This window comes from Genypterus blacodes, unplaced genomic scaffold, assembly GCF_046128005.1.
Source record: "Genypterus blacodes isolate CSIRO-AG114 ecotype Tasmania unplaced genomic scaffold, CSIRO-AGI_Gbla_v1 ptg000052l_1, whole genome shotgun sequence".
Lineage (NCBI taxonomy): Eukaryota > Metazoa > Chordata > Actinopteri > Ophidiiformes > Ophidiidae > Genypterus > Genypterus blacodes.
The window spans coordinates 5,138,198-5,151,268 of NW_027466864.1; the positions used below are offsets into that span (position 1 = coordinate 5,138,198).

At 45.5% G+C, this 13,071-nt stretch overlaps 3 protein-coding genes across 3 annotated transcripts; 2 read left to right on the forward strand and 1 right to left on the reverse strand.

Moving 5' to 3' along the window:
• Positions 1 to 1,316: 1,316 nt before the first annotated feature.
• On the reverse strand, positions 1,317 to 4,366 carry gpsm3 (G protein signaling modulator 3). The gene is made up of 5 exons (XM_076150545.1): positions 4,001 to 4,366; positions 3,044 to 3,567; positions 2,598 to 2,763; positions 1,925 to 2,166; positions 1,317 to 1,773 (listed from the first exon to the last, which is right to left on the reverse strand). Exons 2-5 carry the CDS (start codon positions 3,536 to 3,538, stop codon positions 1,633 to 1,635), a joined length of 1,044 nt encoding a protein of 347 aa, XP_076006660.1. The 5' UTR covers positions 3,539 to 3,567; positions 4,001 to 4,366; the 3' UTR covers positions 1,317 to 1,632.
• A 730-nt stretch (positions 4,367 to 5,096) lies between these two features.
• Positions 5,097 to 10,528, forward strand: pbx2 (pre-B-cell leukemia homeobox 2). The gene is made up of 8 exons (XM_076150489.1): positions 5,097 to 5,404; positions 6,054 to 6,127; positions 6,837 to 7,081; positions 7,769 to 7,959; positions 8,102 to 8,237; positions 8,398 to 8,539; positions 9,559 to 9,647; positions 9,741 to 10,528. The coding sequence occupies exons 1-8, from the start codon at positions 5,163 to 5,165 to the stop codon at positions 9,819 to 9,821; spliced, it is 1,200 nt and encodes a 399-aa protein (XP_076006604.1). The 5' UTR covers positions 5,097 to 5,162; the 3' UTR covers positions 9,822 to 10,528.
• Positions 10,529 to 10,821: 293 nt separating this feature from the next.
• LOC143000976 (uncharacterized) lies at positions 10,822 to 12,761 on the forward strand. Its single transcript, XM_076150497.1, has 3 exons — positions 10,822 to 11,362; positions 11,460 to 11,555; positions 11,710 to 12,761. Exons 1-3 carry the CDS (start codon positions 11,318 to 11,320, stop codon positions 12,244 to 12,246), a joined length of 678 nt encoding a protein of 225 aa, XP_076006612.1. The 5' UTR covers positions 10,822 to 11,317; the 3' UTR covers positions 12,247 to 12,761.
• Positions 12,762 to 13,071: the final 310 nt, after the last annotated feature.

Genomic DNA, 13,071 nt, shown 5'->3' on the forward strand with positions numbered 1-13,071 from the left:
CTGGAATTGATTGACTTCCACTCCCTTCATTACTGTAAACATGTTCTTGTTTTTGGAAACCTAAATATAGGTCAGGGTACGCCTATTTATTGCATTTGACATTACTGTAATTATCAACTTGAAAACTTCATAATTACAGTTCTACATGTTAAGCCGTTCTTTTTTCATTTTGAATAATACAGAAAACATAAAGGGCAGGGACTTTGACAGGATGTGCTCAGCCTCTCATGACAAATTCATCACGACTGCTGCGTAAACTGGTTATATTACTTTACAGATCTCTATCACACACAACAACACATAAACTTGAACATTGCACTCAAACTGCGTAGCCCATTCAAGCCATGGAGAACTAAAAAACACGTTTCACAACCGCAGTGACATTTAAAAGCAGCAGCGTCACTCCGAGTGTTGCTGTCACACTGTGATCGCTCAGTGACCAGCAGTGTTTACTGCTGATAATTCCATTCAGTTTGAGGAAGTCACACAGTTCATCCTTTCACCTTGGCTGACCCAGAACTTCCTCCTAAAGCTTTCCTCTAATCTGGAAGCACCACAAACATCAGGGCAGGTCACAAGTTTCCAGCAGACACTGACGCATTGATGTGGCCCTGGATGTTTGGCTTCAGCAGTTTACCAGCAGGTGGCTCACAACTCGTTCTAAATTAAGCAGTGGACATGTTGACTCTGACTGTGGATCATTGATATACGTCAACACTTGTTTGAGAGAGACCTCCTACCTACATTCATCTGTATTCATACTCTCTCTCTCATACACACACACACACACACACACACACACACACACACACACACACACACACACACACGCACACACACACACAGTAAGTATTTAGATGAAATGTATAGTAGTATACATGCCAGTGAATTTTTCAAAGTTTTCAGTACAATTTGTTCTTTTTTTGAACAACTTATTGTTTATTCTCTTGAAGACAATGTGACCTGTCATAAAGAATGAGTCTGTATGTAAACTAAAACAATCATATCTACTTCCTTCATTCTGTCAATAATTAACACCTTTATCTGCGCTTCATTTGTTCCCCAAATAGAACTGTCTCATGCATTCATTCTCTTCCTGTTTGATAGTGTTGCTTTGGTGACAGCTGTGGGGAAATGTCACCTTGAAAGGGAATAATGATGATGAAACAAAGAATACTACAGGAAGCAATGCCTTTGTTAGTGTTGTCACGACTTTGCTAACTTTATGCTTCAGCAACTACAAACTCTAAGGTGTTTGATAAACAAAGATTAAATAGTTGTTTTGAAGGTTAAAGAAATGGATGAATGCAAAAGGCTCAGAAAAATAACTTTAATTCTCCAAATGATGTCAACCATATACAGTCAAACACTTTGCGGCCTTGGCATTGTTATCTCATCGCTGCTGCCTCCGATTTATTTTATGTCAACTGTACAAATAAGGAGAAATGCTAGAGACCGGCAGACTTCCTCCTACATATCAAGGACACACAGCAACCACTCACTCCACACAGGCATTCAGCAGAATGGAAATTTGGCAAGATAAGATAGCAAATCGACTGATCCTGCTTTAAAGGGAAGAAACTAGCAATAAACATCACAGACTCACACAGGAACATCACACTGAAAGCTTTCTCAGGTTTGCAGTATGCACGGCAGTTCAGTCCTCTGCTCCTCCATTCGTCCTCCCTGGACTCTGAGGAGCAGAGAGAAGAAGTCCTCATCGTCCATGGGCCCCGGAGCCCTGCTGCGCTGCTCCTCCAGCCTGCCCTGGGCCTGTGGGAGGAAGGTAGGCGGTATGTTATTTCTTAACTCTAATCATTCTGGGCCTCTGTAGGCACTAAATTCAGCAGGACCGAATTCGATTGTTACAAGTCGCTATCTACCCTCAAATTGTGAATCGGAACATTTAAACTCAAAAACGTACCTGCGTGGTGAGAATCATATTGTACAGATCCTCTTTGGGCACAGGAACCGGAGCCGCCGGCTGTGACGGCTTTCTCACAAAAGAGATCTGCTTCAAGCTGCCTCTGAAACCTCTGGCTTTTGGTTTTGGCGGCAGAGAACTTTCGAGCAGCGCCCTCTGGTCATCCAGTCGGCGGGCCTGAGTCGTGGCTACGAACTCAAAGAACTCCTCTTTCTGGAGTGAAGTCAGGGAGGAAAACACAACTGTGGAGAAATGAAAATGTCACATTTTAAATTCATGATGTATCCACAGGCGATCACTGGAGTATTGAAGATACTTGAAAGATGTTGGTGGAAGTTTTTCAGCTCTGGAGAATAACTGGAGAAGATTGTTCGTGGATAGTTTGACACTTTTCTTGCTGTGAAATTAAGTCACAACCTTTTTGCAGAACATTGGGCAGGCAGTGTTCCATAATCTGGGGATTTTCTTTGGGTGTAGCTTCACATTAAGTGGTCAAAGATACACAGAGACGGACTACCTCAAGTTTCAAAAGATCTGTCAGTTGTGTACATCAGTTAGTTTCGTGCTTGGTAGCCATGAGTCAGCATCGCTTCGTGGAAACAAGGGCATGCAGTTGCAACACTTTGTCGCCACTTTAACTACAACCCACTGCAGCGTCTCAGGGTTTTCTCACCTCTGCTGGCCGGTTTGTTGGTGTTGGGCTCAGAGTGACACCTCCTTCTCCTGTTTCCACCCTCCAGCCTGAAAGAGCAGCGCTGGTCATTAAACCGCCTCCCCTCCTGCAAGGTACAGAGCAGCTCGTACAGCGACTCTGGGAAGTCGGGGGTTAACCGGTGAGCCTGAGCGAGAAAGAAGGGTAGGTGGCAGTGAGAGAATGAGGGCGGTTGCAGTGGTTTTCAACCCTGCAGTTACTGCTACTGATTGTGTTGGCACAGATAAAGAATTCTCTCCACCTCCTACATTCATTGCAAAACAACCTGTTTGCCCACCACATTGTTTTTAGTGAACATAGTGGTTACATCATAAAGCCTAAAACATAGAGGACAACAACTCTACTACATGCATGAGTTACTCAGGGTACAAGGCAGCCATATTGAAATAAACAAGAGTCAAACAAACCTTTTTCAGATCCTCCTGTTGCATCTCTGTACCTCCAGGTTGTTGTTCAGAGGAATCCTGTCCTTTTATGTTCACTTGAGGTTCTGTTGGCGTGACAGTTTCTCTGTCTGTGTCCTTGGGTTTCTCAGGCTTTTCCTCGCTCCTCATCCTCACGGTTGCCTGTGCCTCACTCCCACCTACATCTCTGTGCTGTCCATTATTTATGGTCTCGTTTGCTTCTGATTTATCAGCTTGGTGCACTTCCTCCTCCACAACAAGCTCTCTCCTCTGGTCTTCCACCGTCATGGCTTGTTGCTCAAGTAAACACATTTTACGTTCTGGATTTTCTTCATTCTTGTCCTTGCAGGCATGACCTTCCTCTTTGAGGGCTGAGTCTTCTTTGTTGCTGCTTATGTAAACAGTCAAAGTGCTGACTACCCTTTTTTCAGGGAGACCCTCGGTTATGTCTCCATCTTCTGTAATGATGAGAGGTTCCAACTGCCCACCCTCAGCCATTTTAACTTTGGCGTTAATCCCTGTAAAACCTTGACAGGGAGACAGAGAATCAGCGTAAATGTCAAATATCTTCCTTTCAGGCGTTTAGTTGAAGACTCAGCTTGGCTTAAGGATTACATTCTGAATGAAATACAGATAATCAGCTGACATTACATTACATTAACCTGAGAGCTAAAGATGGAGCAGCTGTGCTTTGTTTAGGAAAGAAATGCATGCAAACCAGTCTGGCAGGTTCTAACATGCAGCCTGCAGATGTTTAAGTTTAAAATCAGTAACACATTTGTCTCTTGTAAGTCAACAAACAAAACACATTGTACAACATCTTCTGAAGAGATGTAAACCTTTCGTTGCTTAGATTATTTACAGTACATTCTCTTCTGGAGTTGTTGCTGAAAGTCATTCTACACTGAAATATTGTCTGACAAGGAGTGAATATATTAGGTTTGGTCATTTCATTCTTACCTTTATCTTTTGGAATTAATCTCTCTGAAGGATCATCTCTTGAAGTCAACACAGACCAGCATTGTGACAGCTCAGTTCTCAAATGTGTTCATAGAAAAAAATCTGCTAAGAGTAGAGTTTCACATGCCGACGTGACAAGATCTCACCCTGCCTGCCTCGCTGCTACCGTTTCTCTCCCGTCTTCTCTCTTCCTGTTCCTCTTACCCCAGCCCACCCCTATTTATTCAGCCCACAGCTGACATGTCATGCTTTTAAGACACATTACTGTGAAAAGCACAAGGGCCCTAAGCCTTTGGATATCCTCAGTATATGGTCACAAAGCAACTAGTTATGTTTTGAGATTAACTCAAAACTGTGTGCAGCTGTTGCTCTCTGAGCTCATTTGATTATGTCAGAACATACTGCAACGTGTTGAAACAGGCGCCCTGTTTTTTTGACACTGCTGTGGTTGAGGCTCACATCCTGTTGACTCGCTGCTAAAACGAGAAGTAGACAGGCAAGTGAGTGGAAAATAAGAAAAAAAAACAAAAGTAAGATGATCACTCTAGATGACATCTTTGTAAACCCAATTTAAAGAATTATCATCACCAGTGAAGGAAAGAAACAAAGCACTTCTCACGTCTTTATTTATCTTATTTCGTTTGATCTGATCTCCTTATCATTCACCCACACACGAAACCTGCATGCAAAGTTGTTCATAGTGGGCATGAGCAACAGTGACATATTAACAATCACTTCCTATTTTTGAATTATATTATTAGTATTTCAGTACCAGTAGTTTACCTCATACATTTACATCTATTGGATATAAGTGTACTGGATGGACTGAAATAGTTCAATCTAATCTAATCTAATCTAAATACTCTTTCAGACACACACACACACACACACTTGCTCTCTATGGGTGCAGGTGCTTGTTCCGTCAGTTTACGTGTCACCCATGGCTGCTACCACAGGTTCACTCGTGTAGAAAGACACTAAGCATAAAAATATTATAATATATTGATATACGGCTTGTACTTTTTTCGATCAATCGCTAGGGGACTGTGAGGCGACTGCTGCCTCTCATGAGTGCGTGCGTGTGTCTGTGCGTGTGTGTGTTTCTGTGCGTGTGTGTGTGTGTCAGTCGGGCAGCAGTCGTCGCCACTGTGCGTCGCTGAAGATGTTGCAGCAGCAGCCAATGACGGGCAACGGGCCCTCCAACGGCCGGGGACTCGGCTTGAGTGGACACCCCGGGATGCATGCGCCCAACTCGGTCCATCAACCCTCCCAGCACCGGTCCGACGGAGGCGACCCGGGCCTCGAGGGCACAGAGAACGGACATGAATCCCGCAGAGATATCGGCGACATACTGCAACAAATTATGACCATCACCGACCAAAGTTTGGACGAGGCACAAGCAAAGTTAGTGGCAACTTTTACTTTTATCTCCCTTGCTGTCATTGTCGCTGCTGTTTACATTGTTTTTCATTTTGTCGACTCCGTCCCACAGAGGCAAAGTTTCCTCAACTTCGATCTTGTGTTTAGATTATCTAGCCGCTGGCTCATTAACTAACAGCCAAAGGGAAAGAAGTTTATAATGTTATGACGTTGTCACATATCGGTTCTCGTATCGCTTTGCTGTTGGCCGTGTTTGTTCTTTTGCTCTTATTACAAACAGACAGTTGTTTTAACTGCGACTCTCCGAGAAATGAGAAGGTTGCCATTGTTAGCTGCTCTTAGCTGATAGTTAACCTAGCACCCAATGCTAACTTCATACATGGTACAGTTATGTTTCAATTAATGTTAATGTAACATGAAGTCAATGCGACCTTATAACTGATAAACAGAACCTGAAACGGCACAAAGCGAACTGGGCACCGCCGAGTGTCAGTCAGTTAGCTGCCCTGTTAGCTCCCAGCAACCGATAAGCTAACTGTTGCTAACTTAGCCATGCCAAACTATCCGGACGTTGTTGTTGTTGTTGTTGGTGGTGTGTTTGCTCGTTATTATTGTGTTGTTACAGTGAATTTGCTACATTCGGTTCAAGTCCCGCTGTGTTCTCCATGCGCAGGAAACATGCACTCAACTGTCACCGGATGAAGCCCGCTTTGTTCAGCGTTCTGTGCGAGATCAAGGAAAAAACAGGTAAATATGTGGCTGTGGTTTGTTTTGGTTTCGTGCCGGCATGTTTGTTTTCACTCCCTCGCTGACTTTGCTTCAGGCTGCTGGCCTTTATTTCACTAGGTGCACCCTGCGTGAGAATATGTGTACATCTTGCGTGAGAACATGTGTACATCTTGCGTGAGAACGTGTACATCTGAGAGGGGCACAGATACAACAAACCGAAGTAACCTTTACCCGCCCCGGGCTGACGTCATCATAGAGGTCAGACTGCTGTGTAGGACTGAATGTGGAATACAATTTATTTATAATCCGACCAAAACTTTTTTACTCAAGTACTGAAGAATATAGCGCTCTTCTATAACTGTTTGTTGTGATACTTAATACACTAATCTCTGAAGCATCAACCTCTCAAAAGCAGTATTTGTATGTGTTTATCTATGATACTTTATCTTATAAAACATGATAAATATCAATCAAAGTTCCAGTGGAATTGTTCTTTAAATGTAGTACTGATATAAATAATACTATCAAAGGTTATTACAACTTAAACATTATTATAACCTTTTCTTATTTCTTTCTAATAGCAACAGTAAGTACATATGCTCCATTAAATATTCAGTTGTTATCTTTACCCTCTTCCCTGTAACTGTGTATCTGTGAATCAGAAGCATTTTGCTGGAAACGTTTGTTGTGTTGTGTGTGTGACCCATCTTGGTTGTGTGGTCGACAGGCTTGTCGATGAGGAACGCTCAGGAGGAGGAGCCTCAGGATCCCCAGCTGGTGCGGCTGGACAACATGCTGCTAGCAGAGGGTGTGGCCGGGCCGGAGAAGGGAGGCGGGGCGGCGGCCGCTGTGTCCGCGGCCACCAGCTCCGGGGGGATGTCGCCCGACAGCTCGCTCGAACACTCCGACTACAAAAGCAAGTTGAGCCAGATTCGTAGTATCTACCACACTGAGCTGGAGAAGTACGAACAGGTACCGTGTCACAACGGGAGGCAAGCACAGACATTGCCTGTACATGTTTGTACTAAAGCTCTCCGAGATTCATTCACACCTACTTTTAGGTCAAGAGTTCAGTTAAACTCGCTGGCCGGAAGACAGTTTTGTTGTACAAATGACAGCAGCATCTTAAGTCACTGTAAACACGCTGGGTTTAAGCTTCATGTCTTTGTATTTCAGGACATCTTTTAACACTCTTATATCCCTGCAAATCTCACCTTTGTGAAGCGTACAATGTTCGTTTTTTGTTGGCAGTTTGTCTAAGATATCTTTGTTATTTTTCTAGGTATATTTTGTGGTTATAGTGTGTGTGTGTGTGGGGGGGTGTGTGTGAAATGCAAGCCACTGTGACATTATAGCTAACAGCAGTCTGACACAGTGTCAACAGAGTATGGACTCTTGTTTACTGTAAGGCTTTGATACTTGTTCTACTCTAGTTTTACCTTTTACATTTTACCACGTAGCAGTATGATGATATCAGACACTGGTGGGCTTTGATGTGACTTTAGATTTGCCCATACAGAAGCAGAACACACACTTTAGGATCAGTTTCTGTTTAGACTTTAAGTATATGCACCCCAGGATATACTGAATATTTTTCATCATTTCTTCCCCATGTGTGTTCTCCCCCTTTGCCCCGCCCCCCTGCCCCGCCCCGCCCAGGCATGCACTGAGTTCACTACCCACGTGATGAACCTGCTGAGGGAGCAGTCGCGCACGCGGCCCGTTACTCCGAGGGAAATCGAACGCATGGTGGGCATCATCCACCGCAAGTTCAGCTCCATCCAGACCCAGCTGAAGCAGAGCACCTGTGAGGCCGTCATGATCCTCAGGTCCCGCTTCCTCGATGCCAGGTAGGTGTGTGTGTGTGTGTGTGTGTGTGTGTGTGTGTGTGTGTGTGTGTGTGTGGGTGTGTGTTTTCATTTCTCACTTCAAACGGCTCGTGCTCACACCAGCCCGTCCAGGGATGTCATAGGTGTTTTCTTTATTTTTCAGGCGCAAGAGGCGTAACTTCAGCAAGCAGGCCACGGAGGTCTTGAACGAGTATTTCTACTCCCACCTGTCCAACCCCTACCCCAGTGAAGAAGCCAAAGAAGAACTCGCCAAACAGTGTGGAATCACGGTCTCTCAGGTAAACAGGAAGGGCTCCGTGATGAATGTGGTCCTCTTGTGATTTATGGACCTGAGCTGTTGGGTCAACGGGCGGGAGTTAATTTACTCAAAGTCTATTTGTCATAGTGAGTCTCCAGAGAGTGAACGCACACTGAGCCTTGTATTGTCTTGTGTGCCAGGTGTCCAACTGGTTTGGCAATAAGAGAATCCGCTACAAGAAAAACATTGGAAAGTTCCAAGAGGAGGCCAACCTGTACGCCATGAAGACGGCGCTGGGGGCCAGACAGGGTGACGACTCGCCCCACACACCCAACTCCACAGGTACAACCAGGCACTCAACGGGTTTGATAGTTCCGCCCTTCTCGACACTCAGTTTGTCCCCGCCCGCCACATGTCAGTCATCTCCATTAGCAGTCCACCCAGACAGAATATATAACCTGAGGCTGAGGTAACTGGCTTTCTGGCTTTCTTCACCACGTGCTTCCTCACTTCCTGTATCAGGGCCATACAGGAAGTGAGGAAGCCAAGCTGCAGTTAGACCTCATTGGCAGTGTTGCTGTGTTTTTAGACAGAAGCTTTGTCTGTGTTTGTTCTTGCACCACTTACTGGCAGTGACGCATTGGCCCCGTATCTGCACTGTGGTCACTCAGTGAGAATAACGATGTGATAGGGAGGTCAATAAATGGATGGCAGACATTTACGCACACTCAACTCTCTGCCTTTATCACAGCCTGGACAAATAATCAAAGATGTGAGTTAGACGTTAACGTGTCCTCTGTATATGCATCAGCTGTGCGAGGCGAGTCCAGTCTTGAAGGCGATGTTTACACGCCTCACTGGCCTTTTGGTGCGTACGTGACGTTTGAAAACAGTCAGTTAGTCACCTTGAAGGTAGGGTTTGTCTGTGGGTTTGGTTCCTTTTCACAGCTCATTCAGTAACACTTGATGTGACGAGATATGACCACTAGGAGGCAGACGACTCCAAAATAAGCCAACACAGCTGTTCTGTCACGTTATACAGGACATCATGAAGCAAACATGTGTCTTCTTACTCCCCCAGCAGACTGAAAGCAATCTTATCAATGTAACTTTAACATTCTCTCTCCTTTAGCTCTGTTTTGATCTCCACAGACGTCGGTGCTTTCCTCACCATGCACACCTTTATAGCGTCTCTAAGTCATTCCTTTCCTCACAGTAACCACACATATACCATACTCAACTGATATTATAGTGAATATGAATCAAATTACTCAGTGAAATGCAAAAATACTCACTTGGTTTCAGTGTGTTTTGCTCCTGCTGTAAAGCTTTGTTTGTTTCTTTGTTCCTCCCTCCTGCAGGTTCTGGGTCGTTCTCTCTGTCCGGCTCAGCAGACCTGTTCCTCGGGGCGCCACCAGTAAATGGCGAGCAGTCATCTTACCAAATGCAGGTACGTGAGACCTGAACCCATCTTCAAAGTTTTGTCTTTTGTCACTATTTGTTAATGACTGGTGTTATTGCTCTGTGGCTCTCCACTTCCCAGGCTAACGGTAACTGGCAGGGTCCAAACTCGCCCCCGTCCGGCGCCTCGCCTCACAGCGACCACTCGGAAAACTCCGACTGATGGAGGGGGATGGGGGGAGGTCCACAGAACGACAGCGACAGAAAGATTGACACAAGGAAAAGACAAAAGAATGATATCACTCTTCCCACTTGGCTGCAGTTGTTTTTGTACCTTGTTTGTTTGGTTTGATTATTTTTAAATGTCTTTCTTTTCACACTCGGCGTCGGTCATTATTATGTTTGTATGAGTAGCTGAGTGCATGAATGGTAGAGTGGAGGTGTGTGTGTGTGTGTGTGTGTGTGTGTGTGTGTGTGTGTGCATGCCGGTGTGGTTTTTATTATTGGCGTTGCGGGGGTTGATTTTCCACTACTTTTGACTTGTTACTGAGTTGTGTGTGGGGTTGGGAGTGGGGGGAGCTGCATCATCATTGTTATTGGCACACTATCATTATTAATATGAAATGCTGTTTTATTATTAGTGCTACAACTATTTCATGGTTTTCTGTTTAAACACCAGAAAGAGAGGACGCATATGGTGAATGAGAGGGCAATAGAGAAAAATCCAAAGATTATGTGTGTTTGTTTCTCTGTGTTTTTGTTTTGTACTGGGCTCTGTGTGTGTGTGTGTGTATATGAATTAAGCGTGTCTGACTTCCATGTTAATGGTTGGAGTGAGTGTATCAACAGTGCTGTCTCTTTTTCTGTACAGTGAAACACCTGTATTCTCTCTACCTCTTTTACAATAAAGACTCTCTGTATTCACAACCAGCAGGTGATTGGGCCTCGAATCTGTCAGCCATGTTACCACGGTCTCTCTCGCTCTCTCTCTCTCTCTCTCTCCCCACATGTCTCGCGCGCCCACGGCTCCTGTGCAGCATCATCAAAGGGTTTTTGTTCACGCGCATACGTGCGACAATAGCGGTGTCAAACGTCGCACCAGCGCGAGCCGTGCGGCCCAAACGGCACGCGCTGCTCCGCTGTTGACACGGAGGCGTTAATGAAGGAACACATGCGAGGGTGACAAGTGAGAGAGGGGAGGAGGGGAGGGGAGGGGAGGACACACGCCACAGGGGAGCGTGAGGAGAGGTGAGTACTATAGAATCTGTATATTCTGTACATTATGTTCATCTGTGACGTCAGGTCGCCGCTTGTGGAGGAACGATTCTAGTTTCTCCACTGAAAGTCTGACTTTGTTTCATTCTTGCACTTGGAAGAATCTCAATCCCCATGGTTAAGCCTCCTGGCGCGCGCTTTACGCAAGGATTTACGCAAATACTACTTTGGTCTGCATTCCTGTTTTCGTGTTATCGTGAGCTTTAGGATCCAAATGATGTCTCCTGCGTTGGACCGGGACCACGTATTGTTTTATCACTCAGTCCTAAAGTCCCCCCGCGTCATTTGGCGTGGTGTCGGTTTGGGTGTTGGGGGGTTGGTGGGAGTGTCGGGAGAGGGAGGAGCGCGGGGGTCAGAGGGGTTAAAAGAAGCGAGCAGCGCAAGAGACGCATTGAACTCCTGAGCTGCAGACGGTGAAGAACGCGCAGACGCAGTTTGGATACGATGAAGCTGTTACATGACACAGAAGAGGCGACACACAACAGAAAGGTAAAAGAGTTCAACCTTTTACTGAACATTACTTAGATTCCATGCTTGTGCTGCTGACGGTCATCTAACGGGTTTTTAAATCTTCTTTTCCTCGTAGATCATGAAATCCCAAGTGGAGAAACGCCGAAGGGAGAGAATGAACGACAGCCTGGAGCGTCTAAGGACCATGTTGCTCCAGGAGCAGCAGCCACTGGTAAAACTCTTTAACTATGTGGAGATATTGTGGAAAGAGGCTGAGATGTTTTCATTTTGGTTTAAATGTGTTATGAGATTTAGATAGAACACATTCAGACTGTTTTTATGTGGTGCATTTCCTGTCATTAACTCATGTTGCTGTTTCCATGCAGGGCACGAGTCAGCACAAACTGGAGAAAGCTGAGATCCTGGAGCACACGGTCCTCTTCCTCCAGAGCACAGCCCGATCAGATCACAGCAGAGCAGGAGGTGGAGGAGGTCAGAAGCCTCCCTACCAAGACGGCTTCTCCACCTGCCTGCAGACGGCTGCTCAGTTCCTGGGGCCTGAAGGAAAAGGCCTGTGGCTGGGAGCGGCGCTGGATGCGACCACAGCTGCCTGCTCTAATTCTGACTCTGCACCATCCCCAGTGAGGACCGAAGCTCACTCGTCCACCTCTCCACCTCCCAGGAAGTCCTCCTGGTCCGTCCTACAGATGTTGAAGCGAAGATCCAGGCACAGACTGCACATCTCTGACGCCAACACTTCTGTTCATGCCCAGCGACTTCCGCACCAACACAGGGACCTGCCAATCCACCAGCAACCAGAAGGACACAATCACCTGGAGATCAGGGTGGAGCGACCGGCAGGCAAGCAGAGTGAGGCTCAGAGCCTCCAGGGCAGCCAGTCTCTGTGGAGGCCTTGGCCCTGATGACCACAGTGACTCCTAAATCAGAACCTGAGATTTACAAATGCAACATATTTACAATGTGAACAGCAACCTCTGACCTAAACCTGTAAATAATGTAAAGCTCTCTTATACACATGTGATGTAGTACTGTTGAGTCACACACATCTGCCTTATTTAAACAAATGCTTTCTAAGAGCTCAGTTGATCGGCACGATCCCCTGAGCTGGACGCCTCGGCCAAGCCAGGCGGTCCGGACTGGGCTCTGCTTCAGTGATAAAGTTCAGGGGTGAGTAATGGAGATGAAGAGGCTTTATGTGCCCTCTTCTTCCTTCATATACACATCCCACTAAACTGACTGGACACTTTGATGTTGGAACTGATAATGATAGAGTATCTGTACCTCACACTTGCAGGTACAGACCCTCGTCTTCTCCTTATTGCTGTAGTGACACTTGTGACTCAATGTACACTGAAATGTATATCCTGTCTATTTGTCTATTTTGCACATTAACTTATTCTGGGTGTCTCCCTATGGTGAGCGGTATCTTTTTTATTTTATTTTTAACTTAAAATAAAAAATCTTGAAACAAATCCATGCTGTTGTGTGTTTGTTTGGTTTGTGTCATGACAGCGCTCTTTAGTCTGAAGTAGGAGGCGTGGAGCTCGGCCTCCTGCGGAGTTACATCCTCCAGGTGTGACTCCTGCTGAGTCTGCACCTCAAAGACATCAAAGAAGCTCAAAGCTATTCAGCCTGAAGTCAGAAAAATAGTTAATATGAGCATGTTTGGAAGGAATCGCCTCAAAAACGGCTAAATGTAAAGACTTTTCTGTGTTTCTCTGAAGGTT

Bases quoted from the DNA above. Each gene is read 5' to 3' on its own strand.
- gpsm3 (XM_076150545.1), bottom strand. From the start codon at position 3,538: ATGGCTGAGGGTGGGCAGTTGGAACCTCTCATCATTACAGAAGATGGA. The intron at 2,764-3,043 runs GTTTGTTTGACT...TTTCTCGCTCAG, and splicing joins AACAGGAGGATCTGAAAAAG to GCTCACCGGTTAACCCCCGA. The intron at 2,167-2,597 runs GTGAGAAAACCC...ATTTCTCCACAG, and splicing joins CAACAAACCGGCCAGCAGAG to TTGTGTTTTCCTCCCTGACT.
- pbx2 (XM_076150489.1), top strand. From the start codon at position 5,163: ATGTTGCAGCAGCAGCCAATGACGGGCAACGGGCCCTCCAACGGCCGG. The intron at 6,128-6,836 runs GTAAATATGTGG...TGTGGTCGACAG, and splicing joins CGAGATCAAGGAAAAAACAG to GCTTGTCGATGAGGAACGCT. The intron at 7,960-8,101 runs GTAGGTGTGTGT...TTTATTTTTCAG, and splicing joins TCCCGCTTCCTCGATGCCAG to GCGCAAGAGGCGTAACTTCA.
- LOC143000976 (XM_076150497.1), top strand. From the start codon at position 11,318: ATGAAGCTGTTACATGACACAGAAGAGGCGACACACAACAGAAAG. The intron at 11,363-11,459 runs GTAAAAGAGTTC...TTTTCCTCGTAG, and splicing joins AGGCGACACACAACAGAAAG to ATCATGAAATCCCAAGTGGA. The intron at 11,556-11,709 runs GTAAAACTCTTT...GTTTCCATGCAG, and splicing joins TCCAGGAGCAGCAGCCACTG to GGCACGAGTCAGCACAAACT.